This window comes from Geotrypetes seraphini, chromosome 1, assembly GCF_902459505.1.
Source record: "Geotrypetes seraphini chromosome 1, aGeoSer1.1, whole genome shotgun sequence".
NCBI lineage: Eukaryota > Metazoa > Chordata > Amphibia > Gymnophiona > Dermophiidae > Geotrypetes > Geotrypetes seraphini.
The window spans coordinates 452,659,986-452,672,437 of record NC_047084.1 but is presented as its reverse complement, the minus strand read 5'-3'; the positions used below and the strand labels follow the sequence as shown (position 1 = coordinate 452,672,437).

Here is a 12,452-nt window from a genome sequence, read left to right as displayed (position 1 = left end):
AATAGTGTCTTTACTAGTATCAAACAAAAGTGGTCCCAGGTGCTTATATCTAGACTTCCAACTAAATTAAAAAAAAAAAAAACCAAACCAACCCACCAAACATGTTCCAACCTTCGTCAGGGGCAATATTAACCAATTTAATCTTGAGTCTGATACACATATATTTTAAAACTATATATTCATTTATTCAATTTTCTATACCGTTCTCCAAGGAGAGCTCAGAACGGTTTACATGAATTTATTCAGGTACTCAAGCATTTCCCCTGTTTGTTCCGGTGGGCTCACAATCTATCTAATGTACCTGGGGCAATGGGGGGATTAAGTGACTTGCCCAGGGTCACAAGGAGCACCATGTGTTTAAATGCACAATCTTAGGGTGCTGAGGCTGTAGCTTTAACCATTGCGCCTCACTTCTCAGAACTCTACCACTTCTCACAGAAATACAGAGCCTTTCCAAGAAGTAAAACCCCTCCCCCGTGATTTCAGCATGAACAAAGGTTCTACTCAGACTCTACACAGTGTATATGAGTGTTACACAGGGCTTTATTTGAGTGGGTACTTGGAGATACTGAGTAAAAGCACCTTTTCGATTGCTTGATAAAAATGGCTCTCTAAATGGCTTCAAGTTGGGATGCTGACCTTCATAATTTATTATTCCTCTCTACGTCCTACATGCATTTTAGAAAATTGTTGAAATCAATGTTTGCCAATTTTTTTGAGAAACTAACCTGCTCTATCATGATTGCTTATTCTTCTTAATTTATTTGAGATTAACATTGACTGGGAATGCTCTACATCACTGATATTGTTCAGCCTCTTTGTAAACTGCATAGAACTGCAAGGTTTTGTGGTATAGAAATGTGATGTCTTTTCATGGGTTCTGTGGCTGGTTGCAGGGGGCCTGGCTACTGTGGGGTGGGTCCCTCAGTTATCATCCCACTTCTGAAGAATGGCCTGGTATTTGAGTACCAGCTAGAGGTCTGCACGGGAACGGGGATCGCGGGAATCCCGCGGGAATCCCACCTAACCCACGGGACTCCCACGGGGACCTCCTCTGGCCCCTGGGACTCCCACGGGGATCCCCTTCTAGCCAACGGGACTCCCACGGGGATGGAAGGCTTTGGAAGCAGGGTTCGTCCATATAATATAATGGACACGTCAGCCTTAGTAAAAGAGGGGGTTTATAAATTAATTACCTGAACAGAAAACAAAAAAAGGGTTCCACCAAAGAGATTCCATAAGGAAAACAGCAGCGCAAACACAAAAGAAACTGTGGAATTGGTGATCCTGTCAGAAGTAATTGCTGCTTTTTATGGGGACGGGCGGGGATGGAGGTAATTCCTTGCGGGGATGGGTGGGGACGGAGAGGATCCTGGCAGGGACGAGCAGGGATGGAGAGGATCCTGGTAGGGACGAGCAGGGATGGGTGGGATTTCTGTCCCCGCGCAACTTTCTAGTACCAGCATCTTTTTTTTTTGCTAGAAAAAAATGCACTGGTGTTACAGCACTTCAGATTGTGGAAGACAATGCTTCCAGTTTTGGCCTCAGAAACAGATATATTGCAGTGCAGACTATGATGGCAGATAAAAGCATCTAGGACCATCCAGTAACTGTCTCATGCTTCTTGCTCTATGCAAGATTGCAGATCCTGCATGATCCCTATATTTAATCCTTGTTTACCCACCACTAAGAACATAAGAATTACCAAGCCCAGTATTCTGTTTCCAACAGTGGTCAACCCAGGTCCCAAGTACCTAACTAAATCCCAAGTAGCAAATCAGATTTTATGCTGCTTATCCTAGGAATAAGCAGTGGATTTCCCCAAGCCAGCTCAATAATGGCCTATGGACTTCTCTTTTAGTAAATTATCCAAAATATTTTTAAACCCCGCTAAGCTAACCGATTCACCACATTCTCAGGCAATGAATTCCAGATTTTAATTGCATGTGTGAAGAAATATTTTATCCAGTTTGTTTTAAAACTACTACTTAGTAGCTTCATCGCATGTCCCCTAGTCCTAGTAATTTTGGAAAGAGTGAACAAGTGATTCACATCTACCCTTTCCACTCCACTTATTATTTTATAGACCTCTATAATATCACCCCTGAGCCATCTCTTCTCCAAGCTGAAGAGCCCTAGCCACTTTAGCCTCTCCTCATAGAGAAGTCGACCCATCATCACTTTTATCAATTTTGTCATCCTTCTCTGTACCTTTTCTAATTCCACTATATCTTTTTTGAGATGCGGTGAGCTGAACTGCACACGGTATTCAAGGAGCGCAATACAAGGGCATTATAACATTTTCATCTTTGTTCTCCATTCCTTTCCTGATAATTCCTAATATTCTATTTGCTGTCTTAGCCACCGCCGCACATTGAGCTGAGGGTTTCAACACATCCTCAACAATGACACCTAGGTCCTTTTCCTGGGCAGTGACTCCTAACACAGAACCCAGCATCACATAGCTATAGTTCGGGTTCCTCTTTCCCACATGCATCACTTTGCATTTGCTCACATTAAACGTCATCTGCCATTTTGACACCAAGTTTTCCAGTCTCACAAGGTGCTCTTGCAATTTTTCACAATCCTCTTGCGATTTAACAATTTTAAACAACTTTGTGTCATCAGCAAATTCACACATTTAATTATCTCGCTAGTTATTCCCATCTCTAGATCATTGGTAAATACGTTAAAAAGCAGGGGTCTTTTTCTTTTTTTTCACTGGTTATTGTTTGGGTAAGAAGTTTCCTACCCTAGATTTCCTTTTGCGGTAAGGATTGTCAAAATGCATTATTAATACTGCTGTTAATTGCCCAGCTTATTGGTCATTGTTACCCAATTGTTGTATATTTTACAAAACTTTTCAATAAAGATGATTGAACTAAAAAAAAAAGCAGGGGTCCCAGCACAGACCCTCCATGCCTAACATTCAACATTTCCTGTACCTATCATAGGCTTTAGGCCTCACGCTTTCTCCACTGAGAATCTTCTTTAACCACTTACGCCTCATCCCTGAGGATCTTCTAAATACAAATTTAGCCAATAGATAGCACAGGTGAAGCTAACCAGTTCTGATGGAGCTTTGCTATGTTCAGAGGAGAGCTGTGTTTCTCTGTAACATATATACACCAATAGATGATGGCTTTTCTTCCTGTTACGATGAAATTATGCTGTATATAACTATTGTGGAGAATAATGGGCAGTGTAGAGCGGCGGTCTCCGATATGTGGTCCCCAAAGTCCTCCATTGTGGCCCTCAAGCAGCTGGCTGAAATGCTCTCTAAATCTTGTAAATGCGTTAATTTCAATCTTGCTCGCTTGATATAGTAACTGTAAACAATTTCTTAAGTGTGTTATTCAGGTGTCTCATTTATGGAATTTTCTACTGTTGACAATCCAAAATAAAGTGAGTTTTTAAAATATATCCTTGAAGGGTTGTAGAATCAATATTAGTAGCAAAACTCAAGCAACCAGAAAAAAAAAATAATCAAAGAAATACCGTAATATTTTAACTAAAAATGAAAATTTCTGGCGGAAATTTAAGTGTAAACTTGGCACGCCGCACTTGAGTATGCCCACGCTGTGCCTACCATATGTTTGGTAGTTTGTCTGGAACAGTTTATAGTATGGCATAGTATTTATTTATTTAAAAGAAATTGATAAACCTCTTAAATCTAAGCGATGTACAATAAAACAGACATAATATCAAAACAGACAAGGTATCTCAAATATAAAACAATATATAATAGTCACATTTCATGACATTCTGATGTTGATATTGCTATATCAAATTTCAACTCTTGCCATCATAAACATATCTTAATCCTAGGGAGCAGAGCAGAGCCTAAACTAGGTCAATTACTTCCCTTCAAATATCACATGAAAGCATCAAATAGTTGCATTTTTAGCAGTTTCTTAAACTTCATACAAGTTTCAAGTTTAATTAAATGTGATAAATCGCTTATTACATACTAAGCGAGTGACATTAAAAAAAAATATGTTGTACAGTTTTAAAAGGGGATAAAAAACAAACTGACAATACAGACGAACTTAGATACATAAGGAAAGGGAAAAGGTATGGAAAAAGTTACAAAATTACTATTATTCTAATGAAAAAAGAGAAAAAGCCAAGTAAGGGAAAAAACATAAGGGTAGGGATAAAGTGGATAAAAGGTTGTTTAAAGATTAAATGAAGCTTTAAAAAGAAAAAGTTTTTAAATTGGTTTTAAATATGTTAAGATCTTTAATTTCTCTTATGTATAAGGGGAGGGCATTCCAGGTAAAAGGGGCCATAACTGAAAATATGTCATGACGTCTGGTTCCAATAATTTTCAAAGAAGGAACCATAAGCAACCCTCGTGTTGAAGACCGCAGAGAACGTGTCGTGTTGTGTGGAACTAGTAACCGGTCTATAAATTGAGGTTCATTAGTGGATAATGTTTTAAATGCTAAAAGTCTCAAAACTCCAGGAAGGGGGTTCTAGAGTTTTACTCCAGCTATAGAAAACATGGAATTCTTCGATCTTACATGGTGGATTCTTTCTTCATTATCATTAATCAACCTCATCTCACTTTCTGATCTCAACTTATAGGCCAGTTGATAAATTTCCCAAAGGTTTCTATAACAGTGTGGGGTATTAACTGAGAGTCTACTGTATTGATTTCTAATGTTTAATACCCAGTGTGAACAAGCAGGTCAAGGTTGTTTACAAAATTAGTAGTATGTGTAACCTTGAAATCTTTTGGCAGCCCTCAGAGCTTTCTCCTATTCACACTGCAGCCTTTTACATGAAAAAGGTTGGAGACCACTGATGTAGGTTTATTGTCTCATAAGCACATAGAGAGGGTATGCATTAGAGCAGGGGTGTCAAAGTCCCTCCTTGAGGGCCGTAATCCAGTTGGGTTTTCAGGATTTCCCCCAATAAATATGCATGAGATCTATTTGCATGCACTGCTTTCATTGTATGCTAATAGATCTCATGCATATTCATTGGGGAAATCCTGAAAACCCGACTGGATTGCGGCCCTTGATGAGGAACTTTGACACCCCTGCTCTAATGCATACCCTCTCTTTGTGGGCTTTTGGAAATGGTGAACTATCTAATAAGTTTTTTTCTTGATGGTTAAATAGATTATTTTTCTTCAAGCTATGTATGACTTATTTATATGTTTAAATTAATGGAGCTGGGGAAATATTGTGGTGATATGTAAGGTTTGGAGACTTTGTTTTCATTATCACGTTATTCTGTACCATGTACGTCATGGGAAGTGTTGTGTCATAATATCTACACTAGGCAGCGATAGTCCAATAATGAAAAACGCAATGAGATATAAACAAAATGGGAGTTTCAGAAAGCAAAGGCATAGAAAAGTAAAACCCAGCCTTTCTGATGTTAGTGGGTTTACTTTTCTGAGAAATCATGCAAAAAAAAGAAAGAAGAGGAACCCATCCTTCCGCTAATTAGCTTTGCATAGATAATCTGCGTTAACACGAATAAGATGTTCCATTACACATGTCAAAGTCTGAATGACAGCACAGACGTACTAGGTAGATAAGGAACATAAGGTCCAGGCCTTTTGAGTGTACCCGTTTCAGATGCAGTACTGCAAATGCTACCTAGCCTTTGGTTTTGCTAACTGAGAATCCTTTATGCTTATCCCAGGCCTTCGGTTCTGTTATTTTGTCCTCCGCTGCATCTTGGGAGACTGTTCTATGCATCTCTCCTCCTCTCTGTGAAGAGATATTTTCCAGTGTGACTCCTGAATCTTCCCCCTTTGAAATGCATCCTCTTGCTCTCAATCTCTTTCCACTGCAAAATGTTTGTTTCTATGCATTTAAGTTATTTGAATGTCTGTATCATATCCTTACATGCACACTCCCTCACCTCTCCTGCAGAGCGTATGTCTCTTAATGTAGGTGCCACACCATTTTCTCTGGATTGCTGCTGCTTCTTTATTTATTTATTTATTTATGGAATTATTTCAAATCAATAATCAAGTAACAATGCATGTACAGCAAAGTCATGAAAAAGTAAATATTATAATCAAAGTAATACAAAAAAGTTACCGTATTATGATTAAACATTTTCTATGGCTCTAGTCCTCAATGTAGAGGATTCCATTATTTGGGGTTCTTTTACAAAGCCGCAGCAAAAAGTGACCTTAGCGTGCCTTTATATGGGTCTTTACTGCTCACTAAGGCCACTTTTTTCCGCAGCCGGAAAATAGCCAATTTTCCTTATTCCGCCCTACACTGTCCCTACATTTTCCATATTCCGCCTTGTGCCTCTTCAAAATGGCAGCACCTTGTCCTTGCCTGGTACATTGCAGGGTACACTGAGAAGGGCTTAAGGACTATATAAGGAGTTTTTCTCCTTATATGGTGTTTGGGTCCCTCCAAGTACATCCCAGGATATACTGGGCAGGGGCAGGGTGCTGCCATTTTGAAAAGGCAGGACCAGAGGTAATGCCTATTCCATCCTGCCACTTCAGAAAATTTTTTAGTTTGGGTCCCATCCATCCATCCCACCCATAGTCAGGGGAGAGGGGGAGGGAACAGGAGGGCTGTCGAACTGTAGGGTTCAGCCCTGAAGGTTCAGGAGAGAGTCCGCTGAACCACCAGTGTTTTTATTAAGCCTTGGGGGGGGGGGGGGATCAAGAGGGGTCCACTGACTACCAGAGGATTTTTGTATTCAGGAGAGGGACTGCTGGGCCCCTGGGGATTTTTGTGGATTAGGCTTAAATTCCTTTTCCCCCCCATGCATCACTGGAACCTTGCATTATGTAGGAGTCGCTGCCCAGGAAAAGGATCTAGGTATTATTGATGATACCATCAAAACTGCTCATTGTGCATAAGTGGCTAAGAAAGAAAATGGAATGTTAGGAATTACCAGGAGAGGAATGGTAAACAAAAGTAAATGCACACCACATGGCTTTACTCGATCTGTGTTCCTGCCCTGTGCGATCTTGAATGCTGAGAATCTGGATGCGTGTAGTCTGCATTTTTTTTTAGTTTGTGAGCGAAGTGTCAACCAACTCTGTTGCTAGATTACAAAAATTGTAACAGGATTACTTTTTTAAAAAGTTTCATTAATTCCTCTAGTTCTAGTTCTTTAAACTCTCGCCTGAATTTGTCTAGTTGTGCTGGTAAAGCTTTGGAGCCTTCCTCCTTTTTTAATACTACTGTTCTAGGTGGGATACTTATCCCTGCAGTTTTAATGCCTTCTGGACACGTATTTGGAGTTTTCTGGATTATTACATTAATGATGACCTTGAGACCCTCCTAGAGAATCTAGGGGTCCACCTTCCCAGAGAGGGTGGTGGTTAATGGAAGTCATCAGAGGAAGGAAAGGTAAGTAGTGGAGTTCCTCAGGGTTCGGTGCTGGAGCTGATCCTGTTCAATATGTTTGTGAGCAGTGGCGTACCTAGCATATGTGACACCCGGGGCCCATCATTTTTTGACATCCCCCTCCCCCATCTATATGAAAAATATGATTTTTAGTAACAATCCACATATCGCACAACAAGAGTGTACCTAGGAAAAGGCAGCATCTTAAACACTGCAGTGAGCACTAGAACACCAATACATACATTGTAAAACTAAACAAGCCAGATCCCGCAGTCAGTTGATCCTGCAGTCAATGCCAACTGAAAACTATGTTCTTTTCATACACACAGAACAGAGATACACCCTCGCCCAATATGGAATAATCACAAATTAAAAATAGAAATATGTAGACAAAAGTTAAACTGAACCGCCAAGAAACCAGACCCTGGATACAATGCAACACCACAAAAACAGTAACACATGTCCTCTAATACAGTGCAAAATATAAAGACAGTAGATGTAAATTTGAAAAAACTGATACATACTTTACAAATTAACAAATAAAAATAAAACAAATAATGAGAAATAAAAAATACCATTTTATTGGACTAATCCCCGTAAGCTCGGTCCCCATCCCCGCAAACAGCCTGATTCCATCCATACAAGCCTTGAATTGTTTTATATTGAACTTATTATATTAAAGTATAAAAAGAAACAATATTCTGTACATTGTCAATTTATAAATCAGCGTCTTCTCCCCATTCTCTCTTCCCCATTTCCCTTCAGCGTCCTCAGCCCAATCTCTCTCCACTTTTCTTCAGCGCACGCACATAAAAACAAGCAAGTAATTTTATATCATTTTCATTCTATTCATTCATAGAAATTAAAATCTAAATAATGCCAGTCACATAACAAACATTGATTTTACAAAAATAATTCCCTGCACAGTCAAGCCTGCAAGGATTACTAGATGTCTTTCAGCAGCTCCCCTCCCTCCCTCTTACCTTTGTGGCCAAGTCAAAATGATCTACCAACAATAAAATTTTAAAAACACAAAGCACACTGTACGCAGAAAAAATGTTAATTATCATTTATATTCCGCGGGTTTTCAAAGAGGTCAAGGCAGATGACTTTATGCAATGTCACCTCAGTAACAACTATACAAAAATAAACAAATATACCCCCTCCCTTTTTACGAAACCGCAATAGTGGTTTTTAGCGCAGGGATGCCCCAAACTGCTCTCGACGCTCATAGGCTCCCTGCGCTAAAAACCGCTATTGCGGTTTAGTAAAAGGGAGCCATAGTGCAAAATATAGACAGCATATATAAATTCTCAAAACAGACACATTTTGATCACTAAATTGAAAATAAAATCATTTTTCCTACCTTTGGTAATTTCATCAGCCTCTGGTTGCACTTTATTCTTCTGACTGTGCATCCAATATTTCTTCCCTTCTTTCAGCCTCCTGTATGCTTCCTCTCCTCCAGACCTCATTCCCTCCCCAAACTTTTTCTTTGTTTCACCCTGCCCCCTTCTTTCTTTTTCTCTCTCTCCATACCCCCTTTTTTTCTGTATGTCTGTCTTTCTCTTTCTCTCCATGCCCCATTTCTTTCTTTGTTTCACCCTGCCCTCTTCTTTCTCTCTCTCTCCATGCCCTCTTTCGTTCTGTATGTCTGTCTTTCTCTCTCTCTCCGTGCCCCATTTCTTTCTTTGTTTCACCCTGCTCCCTTTCTTTCTTTCTGGCTCCCTGTCCCCCCCTTTCTTTCTTTCTCCCTGCCCTCCCCCATGTCACCGCCGCTGGGGAATAGGCTGCCACTGCCGCCATCGGGAACAGGCCGGCGCCAAGTTCGCCCTGCTTCTCTTCCCCACGGGGCCGACCAATTCTCACCGCCCGACGTCAATTCTAACGTCGGAGAGGACATTCTGGGCCAGCCAGGTAGCGATTGGCTGGCCCAGAACGTCCTCTCCGACGTCAGAATTGACGCGGGTGGTGAGAGTTGGTCAGCTCCACAGGGAAAAGCAGGGAGAACTCGGCATCGGTCTGTTCCCGATGGCGGCGGTGGCACTTAAGTGGCTAAACAGTCACAGTTTGCCAGCCTAGGGAGAACACTGGAGGGTGGCGAGCTGTGCACCCCCTTGGGGCATAAACCTGGGGTGGACCACCCCCTCCCCCACCTTGGTATGCCACTGTCAGTACCTCACTCCCCCCCTATGACCAAAAATTCTCCTTTCTTCCATTCCCCGTATACACAACCATCTCTTTCCCTCCCTTCCTCTCTCCCAAGTTCATGCCTTGTGTCCAAAAATGCACTCCCTCCCCCCTTTTGTGTTCCGCGTTTGCCTCCTAGCCCTCATCTTAGCAACTTTCTCAGCCAAATACAACTCGAGCCGCGAGGCTCGTCTTCTGTTCCTACTTGCCCTGCCGCGCACACATAGCCGACCGGAAGTCTTCCCCGATGTTAGCGCTGACGTCGGAGGGAAGGCTCAAGCAAAGCCTTCCTTCCAACATCAGCGCTGACATCGGGGAAGACTTCCGGTCGGCTATGTGTGCGCGGCAAGGCAGGAAGGAACAGAAGACAAGCCTCGCGGCTCAAGTTGTATTTAACCCCGCAGGTCCCCCGTCATCCCCGTTCAGCTCTGTCTTGTGTACCCCCTTGGGGCGTGCACCCGGGGTGGATTTCCCCCCTCCCCCCTAGGTACGCCACTGTTTGTGAGTGACATTGCTGAAGGGTTAGAAGGAAAAGTGTGTCTTTTTGCAGATGATACCAAGATTTGTAACAGAGTAGACATCGAAGAGGGAGTGGAAAATATGAAAAAGGATCTGCAAAAGTTAGAGGAATGGTCTAATGCCTGGCAACTAAAATTCAATGCAAAGAAATGCAGAGTAATGCATTTGGGGATTAATAATCGGAAGGAACCGTATATGCTGAGAGGAGAGAAGCTGATATGCACGGACGGGGAGAGGGACCTTGGGGTGATAGTGTCCGAAGATCTAAAGGCGAAAAAACAGTGTGACAAGGCGGTGGCTGCTGCCAGAAGGATGCTGGGCTGTATAAAGAGAGGCGTAGCCAGTAGAAGGAAGATGTCCCTGTACAGGTCATTGGTAAGGCCCCACTTGGAATATTGTGTTCAGTTTTGGAGACCGTATCTGGCGAAGGATGTAAGAAGACTTGAAGCGGTCCAGAGGAGGGCAACGAAAATGATAGGAGGCTTGCGCCAGAAGATGTATGAGGAGAGACTGGAAGCCATGAATATGTATACCCTAAAGGAAAGGAGAAACAGGGGAGATATGATTCAGACGTTCAAATACTTGAAGAATATTAACGTAGAACAAAATCTTTTCCAGCGAAAGGAAAATGGTAAAACCAGAGGACATAATTTGAGGTTGAGGGGTGGTAGATTCAATTTCAATGTTAGGAAATTCTACTTTACAGAGAGGGTGGTGGACGCCTGGAATGCGCTCCCGAGAGAGGTGGTGAAGAGTAAAACTGTGACTGAGTTCAAAGAAGCATGGGATGAACACAGAGGATCTAGAATCAGAAAATAATATTAAAAATTGAACTAAGGACAGAACTGGGCAGACTTGCATGGTCTGTGTCTGTATATGGCCATTTGGTGGAGGATGGGCTGGGGAGGGTTTCAATGGCTGGGAGGGTGTAGATGGGCTGGAGTAGGTTTTGACGGAGATTTCGGCAGTTGGAACCCAAGCACAGTACCGGGTAGAGCTTTGGATTCTTGCCCAGAAATAGCTAAGAAGAAAAAATTTAAAAAATTTAAATTGAATTAGGTTGGGCAGACTGGATGGACCATTCGGGTCTTTATCTGCCGTCATCTACTATGTTACTATGTCATTAAATAGGATGTATTCCTACAGGTTCTTCTCCAGTTCTGCATGCTTTGGGTTTAGCAATAAATTGTTAAATTGTCAAAACCACTGCTCTGTATGGGTTTGGTAGGACTGCACTGACATGTTGACAGGGGTATTGTCTGCCACCTACTTGTGAACTTGGTTGACCACTGTTGGGTTAGACACTGCGGGAGCCAAGTCACTATAGGCTCTGCCAGTGTCGATCCCGCCCCTCAAAATCAGGAAGTAACCAGAGGAGGCAGGATCGAGATTGGCAGAGCCTATAGTGACTTTGCAAGAGGGAGGCTCCCGTGGCGTCTGGCTTTTTCATTGCCAGCTAGTTTAGTGGGATCAGGATTGAAGGCAGGATTCATCGCAATCCAGATGCGCTGCTGACACCTCACTCTCCCTTCTCCCAATGGCCGGCAAACAGCATGGACGACTGCCATGGCCACCGCTGGGAGGAACTAGCTGCCTGCCTCGCATTACAGGCCTGCCCCGGAACCGCAACTCTGTTCCCCACAGCCAGATCCCTGGTATGTTTAAATTTTGATTAAAAAAAAAAAAAATTAGAGAAGTACTCAAGTGTAGACTCAAAAATAAACCAAGACCCCCATTTTTGTGTCATTTTTTTTTTTTTTGCCCAGAATATCTTGGTTTATATTTGAGTATATATGGTAAGCATCTGTGGATGAAGGTCAACAGCTGTAGTTTAAGGGCCAATAATTCTGATCTGGATGTTGCCATTGTCTCTTGTATTTTAGATCTGACCAGAACCGCCATGTAATCACTTGACTGAGGCATTAGAGTGAAGAAATAACATACATAAGAATTGTCATAGTGGGTTAGATCAAAAGTCCATCTTGCCCAGTATCCTGTTTCCAACAGTGGCCAGTCCAGTTCACAAATGCTTGGCACAATCTCAAAGGGTAGCATCATTCCATGCTACCAACCCCCAGGAATAAGCAGTGGCTTTCCCCATGTCTACCTTATTAACACTTTATGGACTTTTCCTCCAGGAATTTGTCCAACCCTTTTTAAAATCCAGCTACATTAGCTGTTTTACCACTATCTCTGGCACTTAGTTTCAGAGTTTATCTATATATTAAGTAAAACAATATTTTCTCCTACTGGTTTTAAATGTGCTTCTATTTAACATGACTTGTCATTGGAGTGTCAAAGGGAAAGTAACCATATAGAACAGCCAAGGATAAAGGCAGATACATTGGAATATAATTTTTACTGGTGCAAACAGCAACCTTTGACTCCCATGTATGA

General features: G+C 41.9%; 1 protein-coding gene across 1 annotated transcript in view; it reads left to right on the top strand.

Moving 5' to 3' along the window:
* The first annotated feature begins 7,242 nt into the window (after positions 1-7,242).
* FOXP3 (forkhead box P3) overlaps positions 7,243-12,452 on the top strand; it is a 52,674-nt gene continuing 47,464 nt past the window's right edge. Inside the window, exon 1 of the mRNA XM_033961566.1 lies at positions 7,243-7,349. Within this exon, the coding sequence (XP_033817457.1) occupies positions 7,325-7,349 (25 nt within the window). The 5' untranslated portion in view covers positions 7,243-7,324. The remainder of the gene's footprint in view (positions 7,350-12,452) is intronic.